Below are 13453 nucleotides of genomic sequence, written 5' to 3'. Positions count from 1 at the left end.
AACATAGCTAAAGTCCTGCCATTTATAAATCAAAAAGATGCTGAAAAACTGATTCATGCCTTTATTTCAAGCCGTCTTGATTATTGTAATGCAATCCTTACTGGCCTCCCAAAAAAAACAACTGAGAGACTTCAGCTCATTCAAAACTCTGCAGCTCGGCTATTAACCAGAACCAAGAGGAGAGAGCACATTAGTCCAGTTTTAGCTGCTCTGCACTGGCTTCCAGTAACTTTTAGAATTGACTTTAAGGTCCTTCTCCTAATATACAAAGCCCTTAATGGGCTAGGACCAAGTTACATTGCAAACTCCCTAGTCAAATACTTGCCCTCAAGAACACTGCGATCATCGAATGCTGGTTTATTGGAGGTTCCCAGCAAAAGCCGTAAGAAAATCGGGGACGCAGCATTTGTCAATTACGCCCCATTGCTATGGAACATACTGCCTATAGACATCAGGGAAGCCAGCTCGCTTAACATCTTTAAAAGAAAACTAAAAACGTACCTCTTCACATTAGCCTTTAACTAGCTACCACTTCGCACTATATATATATATAAATACTTTTAATTTAACTTAAATCTCTACTGGTGATATTAAGGGGTTGGATTAAATATATCTCTATAATTATAATTATAATTTTTTTTTTTTTTTGCACTATATCTTTGTTATGTTTCTTTGATGTCTATTTTTATGTGCATGTCATTTCTTTGTGCATATTATGTATTTGCTGTAAAGCACTTTGAGCTGCATTCTTTTGCATGAAAGGTGCTATATAAATAAAGTTTTATTCTTATTATTATTCTTATTATTAATGATTTATATATTACTGCATTCCTTAATATCCCATGAATCATCAGGAATTGACGTGTTCATATGTCATTCGTGACCTCATAAATGAACAACACAACTAAAGCATTAGGTACGGCACATCATTATGAATTGTGATTTAATAAGTATGATCATAATTATTTATTTTTATGCAAAACAATGTGGTCATCACTGCGCAAATTCTGATTTGAACACAACTTGTGCCTAATAATGTACCCACCTAATGCTTTAGTTGATGTGTTGTTCATGCATGAGGTCATGAATGAGAGGCTATGAACTCATGTCAATTCCTGATGATTCATAAGATATAAAGGAATGAAGTAAAGCACAATAATAATTCATATTTCATGTACCCTTACTGTAAAGTGTCACCATAACTTTAGTTCAAGCCTGTGGCAGCAGTTCAAAATAGTTCGTTTATTGCCATGCAATGAAAAATACCTTTTCACAAAAAATGTTCACAAGTTCAGTGGGTGCATTTTCCAAAAGAATGCTTACATTCTGAAAAATAAAGTTGCTCCTACACAAAACTCACTCAATGTCTTTTAATATTTTTTCTTAGATATGTAGGCTACATAGAAAATGCATGAATAATAACTGAGATACCCCATTGTGTTGTGAACAGTAGGCCTACGTGTGCTGTTGGCAAAATCTATGTCTATGTCTGACCTGGGCTGGCATATGTTCAGGATAAAAAGTGTGTGCGTGCACGAGCATTACGGTCACGCGCAAAGTGTCCCGGTTTTAGGTCCGGGAAATCTGGTCACCCTACCTTGACGGCTACTCAGTGGAACCACAAGTGTGTCCGGATACCTGTGGCACTAACTGAGCAGCAGCAGCTAAACTAACTTGCCTATCTCGCAACGAAAGTGTTACCACTCGCAGTTATCTGTAGAATGCCTGCGGGAAGCTAACACTGTGCTAGCATATAGCCAGGGACCTAGCAGTAGGCTAGATTAATATATCCGTTGGGAGAGCTGATAGGAATTATTTCTATATCCCAAATGTATCGGAGACTCAGTCAGATTGTGATGAAAAACCAAATCCAGGTTTATTCTTTCAGTGGCGCGCACCAAAGGAGGAAAGAGAGTTAGATTTCACTGTGTGTTCCACCTAAATCTCCTTCACTGAGTGTCTTTTGGGAAAGCACAGAATTTAAGCTGTGTGCATGCCAGGGGGGGTGGATCCCTAAATGCTAATTATTATATGTCTCTAGTCAGGGGGGGAAGCTGTGAGGGCTTCTCACACCTCATGTAGGCCAGGAACAGAATACACATGAGAAGTTTTTACAACTCATGAAATCCAAAGAACATTAAAATGACCACTAGGTCAGATATATTGAATTATTGACTATGGAATATATTTATTAAACTAACTATCAAATGTCGGTCCCTTCAGAGCTCAATTTAGAAGACTGGCTAACAACAAAAACTGCAAATACCCATACTCTGATACTCCAGCGTCAACTCAACGTTATTGGAGCTCACTCAAGGTGGTTTCTCGGTATACCTCCTTACTACTGAGCGCAGGTGTTTGTCTTTAGGTCTCTCGTTTGCCCTCCTTTCTCCCCCCCCAACCAATACAAATCGCTAATACCTGAATTTTCTCATTTCTTAACCAATAAGCCTAAAGGTTGCTGGCCAACCATGGACATGCACCAAATAAAGTCTGCTCGTATGAAGATTATATTATTTCCACACCATACAGTTTCCAGTTATTTTTACAGTTGAAGTTATGCACATCATAACACCATAAGACTTTTGAATGAGTGGGGAATATTTGTAACATAGCACTTTTCATATGGCAATATTTGAAAAATACTACTAGTAAATAACTATACTAAATTCTTATACTAAATAATATAGATTAAGGGCTAAACTTGGGTAGCACCCGGGTTACATAAAGTTTGGGCTTTCCTTGAAAACACGGAGATTGAGGTTGAGCCTGATGGAAACGCATATTGATTGATGGAACCGAAAATATTGCTATTCTACTGTTGTAAGAGTCATGAACAAAGTGTAGCATTGTTTTGTATCTGTAACTCATACCATTGGATGTGTACTCTGTCTGTCTCACTGAGACCTGAACAATTACCCCTTGGCCCCCAGATAGCCTCTTTCCTGCTACCACCCTTTGCCCTCTGTAATCCCTCTACCCCACTGTCTCCCCTTCCTACCATCACCTATGGGGTGTGCTCTTCCCTCCCCTCTTGTATTCTACCTGACTGAATGGTATAAATGCCAACATACAGTGCCCTCCACAATTATTGGCACCCTTAGTGAATATGAGCAAAACAGGCTATGAAAAAATATGTCTGCTGTTTATCCTCTTGGTCTTTCACTCAAAATATTCACAAAAATCTTACCTTTTCATTAAAGTAAAATTATTGAAAGAAAAAAAAACTGTTGAGATTAAATAAATATTTTCCCCCAAAACATGTGTGCCACAATTATTGGCACCCCTTAATTTAATGTTTTGTGCAGCCTCCCTTTGCCAAGATAACAGCTCTGAGTCTTCTCCTATAATGCGTGATGAGGTTGGTGAACACATGGCACGGGAGCTGAGACCATTCCTACATGCAGTATCGCTCTAGATCCTTCAGATTCTGAGGTCAACGTTTGTAGACTCGGCTTCAGCTCATCCCACAGATTTTCTATGGGGTTTAGGTCGGGGGACTGTGATGGCCATGGCAAAACCTTTATTCTGCGGTCGGTGAACCATTTTTGTGTTGATTTTGAGATGTGCTTCGGATCATTGTCCTGCTGGAAGGTCCAACGTCGGCCCATTTTAAGCTTACTGGAGGGGGCTGTTAGGTTTTCATTTAATATCTGCTGGTATTTGATGGAGTCCATGATACCATGTATCCTAACAAGATGTCCAGGGCCTTTGGAAGAAAAACAGCCCCACAACATCAAAGATCCGCCACCATACTTCACATTGGGTATGAGGTGCTTTTCTGTATGGCTATCTTTCTGTCTACGCCAAACCCACCTTTGATGTTTGTTGCCAAAAAGCTTTATTTTCTTCTCATCTGACCATATAACTCGGTTCCATTGAAAGTCTGACTTACATTTGGCAAACTGTAGGCACTTTAGTTTGTTGTTGATTGACAGCAGAGGCTTTTTTCTGGCAACCCTCCAAAACAACTTGTGGTGATGTAGGTGGTGTCTGATGGTAGTTTTGGAGACTTTCTGACCCCAAGACTCAACTAACCTCTACAATTCTGCTGTGATCCTTGAAGATTCTTTTGCCAGTCGAACCATCCACCTCACGGTGCGTGGGGTCAATGTACACACACGTCCTCTTCCAGGCTGATTCTTAACATCTCCTGTCGCTTTAAACGTAATTATTTCCATGATAGTGGAAATGGGTATTTTCAACGGCTTAGAGATTTTCGTGTCCATTTCTTGATTTGTGCAGCTCAACAACTTTTCGTCGCACATCGTCACTGTGTTCTTGGGTCTTTCCCATAGTGATGAATGACTAATGGACTAGTGTCACCTCATATTTGTACGCCAGAGGAACAGGAAGTCATGGTTGACCACAGGAAGTCAAGAGTTCCTTATCAAACAGGTGAACTTAAAAATGTAAACATGACTGGAAATATACTTCAGTTAGATTTTAATTATAAGATTTTTCCAGGGGTGCCAATAATTGTGGCACACATGTTTTGGGGGAAAATATTTATTTAATCTCAACAGTTTTTTTTTTTTTTCTTTCAATAATTTTACTTTAATGAAAAGGTAAGGTTTTTTTGAATATTTTGAGTGAAAGACCAAGAGGATAAACAGCAAAGAAATTTTTTTATAGCCTGTTTTGCTCATATTCACTAGGGGTGCCAATAATTGTGGAGGGCACTGTAGTCTACAATCAGGTAGGCCATTCTCTGAGCACCAGCTGAGAGGGGGTCTCCACGCTGAAATAAACTCCAGGAATCCTGACGACATCGTCCTCCAATCCGTTCTTCAACTTTGGCGTGCTCATTTAGATTCTATCAGGCCTCAATTAAATGTCCAGTGGCCGTCATCGTCAAATATGAAAGACAGCAACATCTGCACTAGGGCATGAAATGGAACGGAGAAAAAACTATTTACCCTTTGAGCAGCATGTGGGCACTTTTGGCATTCTACTTGCAAACCAACTTCCTGTGTACGGCCTACATGTGACCAACAAGCAAGCAAAACGGATGGCTTAAGTGGTAACAGACATACTCTGAAAGGTGCTTGTAACGGCTTTTGATTTACTTCTGAGGCCTGTAAAATATCCTGCATTGAGTTTACAGAACATTTGACACAAACTATATTCTACTTTTATACTACTATTCTATATATAACCTTAATGTGAATCCTTTTGAATCGCCTGAATCACAAGTAGGTAATAACATTGCAGTGTATTACATTTTAACAATAAAATCAGTGTACTGAATCAGCTTGTTATTTTGTACTATTTATTGTATTTTCTGAACATAACGATTCAGATGGAATTATAACTAAGAAAATAATAAAATAATATTGATTCCTTAGTTCCAGAATAATAGTTGAAGCTATATTCAATAATTACTTTTCAATACAGAGTTTTCAATACAATTCTTATGGAGAGTCATTTATTTATAGAATAATAATAAAATATTTTCTGAACAACAGATAACAGAAGAACAGAACAACAAACTCTCCACTGCTTGTGCATGTTTAAACAAACAAAAAGAGTAAACATCTTAAACAACGACAAAAAAAATCTGGCATGCTCAATTTTAGAATCAATACATCCTGATCACTACTATAAATCATATGAATTTCCTAAACAATCTTTTGGTTAGGCAGGGACTGATGCAATGGTGAACACGTGGGCAGAAAACAAAGTACTTCTGGATTATTTTTTTAAGCCTTTTCCCTGAGATGAAAAAAAAAAACTGTTTTAAGGAAAAGTTATACATATGTATAACACAAACACACACACAAATGTATAAAACACTGACACACTCACACTCATTGCTGACACGTTATACATATGTATAACACACACACACACACACACACATAAATGTATAAAACACCGACACATACACACTCACACTCATTGCTGACATCTCCCCATGTGCCTTCTGAGGGTCATCAATCCTCCCAAAGCACCTGCCATAGTTGCTGCATTCAAAGAACGAGTCCCGGTATGGGACTGCATGTGCTTCTCCAGCCCTTTGCGGAGCCGGAAAGCCTTGCCACACTGTGGGCACTCGTACGGCTTCTCGCCCGTGTGCCGACGCAGGTGGCGCCGCAGGCTCTTGCGCATGATGAACCTACTAGGGCACCGCGGGCAGTGGAATGGCTTCTCGCCAGAGTGAAATCGTCTGTGTTTGCACAGAGTCTTGCTCCGACCGAAGACCTTGCCACATTCAGGGCAGATGTGCATGGTTTTTCGCTTCTGGATCAAGCGGGGGGGAAGGCGGTCCAGCTCCACAGAGCAGGAAGGCAGTGGCAGGCTAGCGCGCTGTGGAAACAAGCTAGCGTGCTCTGGAGACAGGCTAGCGCGCTGTGGGGACGGGCTGGCACGCTGTGGGGACAGGCTAGCACGCTGTGGGGAGAGGCTAGCACGCTGTGGGGACAGACAGTCGGATGGAAGGGGTAAGCTTCCTCCATCTCCCCCTGTTCTCCCTACCACTGATTCAGTGTCCACCTCCACCTCTTCATCTCTTGGGGCAGATAATCTTCGTCTGGTGTTTGGCTTGGGCCCTGATAACCAGGACTGGACTGAATGCTTCCCGACCTCCTCCGGCCCCTCGATAATTGCTGATGCTGGGTCGAATGATTGTCCAGAATCAGTAGGCGAGGCGAGATGACCATCTGGGATGGTGGGTTGAGGTGGAGTGGAATCCACAGTGTCAGCTACGTAGGCTCCCCTGCTATAATTCAGCCGTCGGATGCTGGGTGAGGTCGCTACCTCCATCTTGAGAGGAAAGGTACCAAGAGAGCTCACACTCACCTCAGTGGGTGGTGTGCTGTCAGCTAGCCTTGACTGTCCCACACAGCCTGACAGCAACACTAGTTCCTTTGATATTGACAGAGGTGTCGGTTTCTCTTCCTGTTTTATCTCTGCTTTATACTCTGTTCGAGTATGCAGTGTTGGAGAGACCTGTGTTTCCTGTTCTAGCAGGCCACGTTGCACCGCCTGTTTATCCTCACCAGAGGTCAGCTCAAGAAACAAGTCACCGGCTTCACTAGCAATCATTTCAAATACAACAGGTGAGTCGACCATTATCTCTGAGTCGGCCACCTCAACATCCTGAGCTGTACTGCAAGAAGGAAGGACATAATTGCTGGCTCGTCTGCTGATGCTAGGTGTTGGTGTCCTCATTGCTGTGGAAAGCTGATCATCACATCCTACATGGGAGAGAGATATAATTAAATGATCTGAATTTTTGAGGACATCTTCAGGTAGGATATTTTCCTTAATCCCTCAATCATTTTAGAGGCTATGGCTGTTTTAGAGGCACATCCCACCTCAAAGGCAAATAAAACAATGATGAGCAGGGCTAACATGAAGGACAATGCCTATGCTACAGTGAGTAGGGCTAACATGAAGGACAATGCCTGTGCTACAGTGAGTAGGGCTAACATGAAGGACAAGGCCTATGCTACGATGAGCAGGGTTAAAATAAAGTACAAGGCCTATGCTACGATGAGCAGTGCTAACATGAAGGTCTATACTACGGTAAACAGGGCTAACATTAAGGACAAGGCCTATGCTACGATGAGCAGGGCTAACATGAAGGCCTATGCTACGGTAAACAGGGCTAACATGAAGGACAAGGCTGATGCTACGATGAGCAGGGTTAACATCAAGGACAAGGCCTATGCTACCATGAGCAGGGCTAACATGAAGGACAAGGCCTATGCTACCATGAGCAGGGCTAACATAAAGGCCTATGGTATGGTGAACAGGGAACGTGACTTGAGTTGGTGTCCATTTATGAAGCGAAAGGAGCAATTTCAAAATTAGAGGAGAGAAGGCAAAATATCTTTTGAAATTTTCACAGTTGGTAGGTTATTATGACAGCCTCTGTAGCACATAATTAGGGCAGCGGCCTTGTGTGGTTTACTAACATTACTGTCTAGCCTGATGAAGACCTAAGGGTCACTTTGCATTAAATCTCTGGACTGAAAAAGAAGAAAAAATAAAACACTGTTCCATAAACACAAGCACTTACCACAATTCACAATTAATATTGGTGATACAGCTTAACTGTCATGTTTTACAGCTTTCACTGTGCTTTATTCGGCACATTGCCTCTTCTAGCAGTTAATCCACAGATGAAAACTGATGAAGTTAAAGTGTCATTTCACTCGTGTGCATATTTTTGGGAGACGCTACTGAAGTTAACGGTCAGTTTGACTCATGTACAGTATATTTCGGTGTGCTCTAATTTGGCACATGTAACAGGTACTCTTCCATAATGCAGTTGAGAGTAATTTGTTACCATAACAATTTATGTTAACCTATATAGTTTCCTGGAGACTACAAAAGAAACACCACATTAACCAGAACTTTTACGACCCGTCCAGTTTAATCCACAAATTAATGAATTCAGTTCAATGTCATATCAGCTATTTCAATATGCTCTATTCTACAATGTTAGAAACGTAACGGTAGTTGATAACACAAGAGTTAGGCTTGACTACGTTATCAAACAGCTAATAATGTCTTGCTAATGTTAGATAAACTTTGGTCCCAATCACCAGCTCCGACTTAGCTAGGCTGAAATGATTCAGATGTGCTGTTAGGAGAAACATTTTGAGCACCATAGAAAGTCTCTGAAGAGAGCCATGTAGTTCATCATAAGTAATATCACACTATATGTTTTTGAATACTGACTTACTCCTCCCTCCTGACAGGCAAGTTTACAGGATTGGTTCCTTAGGTGTGAGACATATGAAACCCAGGGTGTCTGATTTGGGTTTTTTTGTTGATACACAAGTTCCAAGGTCAAAATTCTCGGCCCTGACCGGTTATTTCACTCATGATATCTTGTGCATCACATAAATAAACAACACCATATGGACATGTTAACAAGGTTATAAACTTGATTTTCACCAGAGGGGGCTTTAAATTGTCATTTCAAAGTCTACACGCACGGATATTGTTGGGAGACGCCACTGCAATGTTGGCGATTTGGCTACTTCCAGTACTTTGCTGGTTATCATGAAAAAAAAAAAATCGTAATTTTAAAATTGACATATTTTGAAGATGTAATCAAAATGTAATCCAGTAATCCTTAACAAAGCAATTTTATAATCTAACTGCACATTTTTTTTTCAATTGTAATCTGGTCTGACTATAATAGGCCTAATGTATTTTTTGTAATCTAATTATGTGATCCGATTAAATGTAATCCGTTCCTACCCAACACTGTTAATAGTATATAAATAATTAAGTATACTTTCAAAGGTCTTGGTGCAAGGATGTCGAGCAACCCACAAAGCAAGTCCAACATACAAACACCCCTAACAGCCTTGTAGGACTACCCTTAAATCTTAGATTTCAAATGTAGTCGCCTGTCCTATATATGACAGATCATTAAAACAGCGATTGACATTAGTTGCTCAATTTATTGAAACATATTCTCGTTGTTAACCGTTACAGCTGACTGACCTCAGGGAGGTAGACTAGCCTATTTTGTATTGTCGCGGCAAAATCCAGCCACTCTATCTCAATTCCACAATCAAGAGTCAAAAGGCCACATGTGTAGATCTGAAGATTATTGTAGTCCCTAAACCGCAATAAGTAGATGGTCCATGGATTAGCTCGATCTCACTGTATGAATGACTGGTCAGCATTTTTAAAGGAATTTAGCTCCTCCCCCTCTCTTGTGTTTGGCTGTTCTCCAAGGCCAATTAAAAATAACCTTACAACCTTACTCTTAGTTTACAAATGGCCGCCACCAACAGATTTGGGTAAGTTTTCTGTGATGTTTTTTTTTATCAACTATTTCTTAATATGGAACCCCAATGAAAGAATATTAAACTAACAGGGACGTGCGGTCAGGGGAGGCAGGGGAGGCAGAGCCTCACCTGTTATCGTGAAAAGTAAAACAAAGTAATTATAAAATAAAAATTTATATTTCTCTACTGAGATCAAACCGCATTGAAAAAGCATGGAGGTGAGGCACACAGTACCTCTGCCTCAATGAAGGGGGCGTGCGAGAGCCCGCCGGTCGGGTTTATGCTGGTTCTGCCGTTGCTCTGCTTCTACACTTATATTTGACCCTGACTGCGAAAATGGAAGATTCTATTGCTTAGCTAAAACATTTCTCAAAACTGGACTTTCAATCAAAACGTGAAGTGATCAGTAATGGGAGACCAATGCCGTTGCTAAAAGGTATGCTTCAAACGACGGGACAGAAGATAACTCGATCGACTTCTCACATTCAAAGCCAAATTGCTTTGAAAATGTTTGGAACCTCAAGAATAAATTTGGTTTTGGACGTACAGCGGCAGCTCCGTTGATTTCCCATTATTTCTCTTGGGATTGTTTTATGTCTATGTGAAGCCATTTAACATCACACAAGTGGCTGTGATCACTTTGAACCCAAGACTGCTTTTTATTGGTGAGCTGATTTTGAGAAATTAAACTTAAATTGCAGCTAAAGTTGCTATGGTTATCCAGTTGCTACGCTAGCTAATTAGCTAGCTAAGAAAACTTAATAACCTTAATCGATTTAATTGGAAGAGTTCAATTTGCATGAAATGATAGCTGGTTATCTGGCTGATGTTATAGTCTCCTCGATTTAACTCTTAAAATCATAATTTGAAAAGGTAGAAACCCTCAGGTTGCTTGTGCAACTTCGTATGAAAGAGTTCATATTCATGAGTGCATATTCACACATATTAACCACGAGTTCATCACAAACTAGCAGCTGCCAACTGTATGTACCTTACCTATACCTGTGTAAAGAATGCTGATATGAAAAACAACCAGTAGTCAATGTGCAAGCTGCCAATTGAATGGTGATTTAAGATAGTCTATTGGGTTTATGTATTTGTAAATCTGACTCTGAAAGAGTCAGTGCCTCACCAGCCACGAACCTCACCGCACGTCACTGTAAACTAATGATCAAGAATAAAACTTTTTTGACTCGAGCGATATATTTTTCTAACACAAATACGAATGGTAAATGCAAAATTTCCATCGATTCAAGTTATGTTTCTGTCAAAAGATTGAGCTAAATGAAAAGACTCAGTAAGGCAAAAGACTGAAGTTGGAACAGACCGCATCTGTTGTCATCCCCATGGTAACAAACTGACACGAGCACCGCTGCTGCCACTGTTCTAGAGGATGGATACCCGACCCGAGCCCGTCGGGTTCGGACAAATATTTAGAAATTATAATCGGGAATTTGTTTATGTCCTAGCTGTGACAACGCGATTACAGGTGGCAAAATGGCATCACGGTCATCTGGAGAGTTTAAAACGATACTAAACGAAGGGAAATCTACTGTATGGAGATATTTCAGCTTAGTAGTCGATGCGGATTCTAATTAGGCTGTTGGATATGTCCAATGTAAGAAGTGTGAAGTTTTAATGAAATATGATTGATGCAATTCTCTTTCTCCACAACAACATGGATTAAACCTCGATGTCTGGACTATGTAGATAGTTTTATAACGAACGTTGGAGTGCAAGAAAAAAAAGATCTTCAATGGTAAGACTTGTCTGTTGTGCCTCCTTTGGTTTATAACGTGAGTTTTATTCAGGCATAGCGTGTGTAATGTGTAGGCTATTTCATTCTGTTTGTTAACCTTTCCTGCTGTCTGTCTCTGACCGTAGGCTAGTTGGAGATTGCAGGGGAGACTCAATGCTCAATTCAATGCTCCAGTTCTAACAATTCCCGTTCCTTTCTGTCTGCTGCTGGTTAGTAAATAAATGCCCACTGTATTCTTTCTGAGGATTTATTCTTCACACACTGGTTAACATTGTTACAGCACATCCGTTTTTAGCTTCTGTCGCTAGCTACATCCAAACTATTTCATAAGCGTCACCATTCTCTCTCTCTAGCTCTACCACACCAACCCTGTACGTGCTGCTCTTAAAGGAGCCGCACCATTTTACAACACGTTCTTGCAATGTGAATCTTTTAATTTAAATATGCTTATTGGCTTTCTTGTGCACGCTTGTGCGTTTGACAGCGCTTGTTTGTGTGAGCGAGCATTTATCTGTTGATGCCCGAGTTTAATAAAGTCAGGCTATTCATAAAAAACGTACGTAAATGTGGCATTAGTATGAACAGTTGAGACATTGATTCCGTCGGGCTCGGGTCGGGTTCGGACGAAATATTTGAATGGCTGTCGGACTTGGGCCGGGCTCGGGCACTACTATGTCGGTCGCGGGTCGGGCTCGGACAGAAAAATCCGGCCCGATCCATGCTCTACACTGTTCTAGGCGTCGTCGAGCAGTACTTTCCACGTGACGGTATTCCTTCTAATTGAGCTCTCTTCTTACTTCGCTCAATTTAAAATTATTTTGGATTGTAAAATAATATTATCTTGCCAAGTTCTTTGTGCTGGAAGTTCATATGATTAGATTGTATCGCTGAATGAGATTTATGTTAAATAGCAACTAATGCATATTGATATGATTTTATCTAATGTATCCCAGTGTTACTCCTGCATTAGTACCTACATAATAAAACTTGAGTTATACAGGCTGTGTTAATTTATTACTAGATGACAAACCTCAAGACAACATTTGCTATATGGGGCATACAGAAATTATACAGCTGTATTGCTTAGTATAACTATTTGAAAATGTCTTTCCTAGAATACGTCTTCTTCTTTTGTTCAGCCATGGTTGTATTTTATAAGGGTTACATTTTGTATACAGAAACTTATAAAATATAAGAAATACTTCCACCACAATATGAAAACATTGCCGAAATACACTATGACACAGCCGAATTTACGTGATTAAGAAAAGAGACCCTCTCAAAAAGTGATCTTACAGACTACAGATAAGTCTCTTGTAGACTGAATGCTACAATATTGTTTCTTTTACAAGTAAAATGTTGCCTGTGGCGTCCACTAAAGCAGTACAGATTTCACTTAAGGAAAAATACTAATTTACTGGGGAAAATACTAATTTTGAACCATTGAGTAGGCTACAGATTGGCACACCACAATGTTGGCAATACTGCTTTTCATACTAATGAGTTAATCCATGTTCATCAAGTACAAAATATTCCCACAGTATTATGCTATGTGCTTACCTGGCGATGGACCGGAGTTTCGTATAGGTTTAAGACTTCTCCTTAGCCTGTCGTGGATGTCTGCGGGGTCTGTAAAAGCTTGCCCATTACCCGCATGGGAAGCACCACGCTGCTCCAATAACAGGCATGTACGAAACATATCTGTCATTTCCTCAACTAACACATTAACAACAACATCTAAAATACACCTGACATGTGTCTGCAGCAAGTTGTCAACTGTGTAAGTTGCAGAAGCCATGTTTCACGAGCAGGGTGTGTAGAGTTAGCACCAGTGCCCTCGCAGAGCAGAGTGCTTTGCTAGTTCGCGGGCGTTGTGTTGACGCATTGGACGTTACGTGCTTTGCGTGATGACATATAGCTACTTAAAGTGACAGTG

General features: G+C 40.4%; 1 protein-coding gene across 1 annotated transcript; it reads right to left on the bottom strand.

Annotated features, from left to right (window-relative positions):
- Window positions 1–5468: 5468 nt before the first annotated feature.
- LOC105908830 (zinc finger protein 777-like) lies at window positions 5469–13396 on the bottom strand. Its single transcript, XM_012837393.3, has 2 exons — window positions 13078–13396; window positions 5469–7199 (listed from the first exon to the last, which is right to left on the bottom strand). Exons 1-2 carry the CDS (start codon window positions 13313–13315, stop codon window positions 5899–5901), a joined length of 1539 nt encoding a protein of 512 aa, XP_012692847.2. The 5' UTR covers window positions 13316–13396; the 3' UTR covers window positions 5469–5898.
- Window positions 13397–13453: the final 57 nt, after the last annotated feature.

The sequence above is a fragment of the Clupea harengus genome, chromosome 18 (assembly GCF_900700415.2).
Source record: "Clupea harengus chromosome 18, Ch_v2.0.2, whole genome shotgun sequence".
NCBI lineage: Eukaryota > Metazoa > Chordata > Actinopteri > Clupeiformes > Clupeidae > Clupea > Clupea harengus.
Note: the sequence above shows the minus strand (reverse complement) of the source record. Positions and strands in the feature narration are given on the sequence as shown.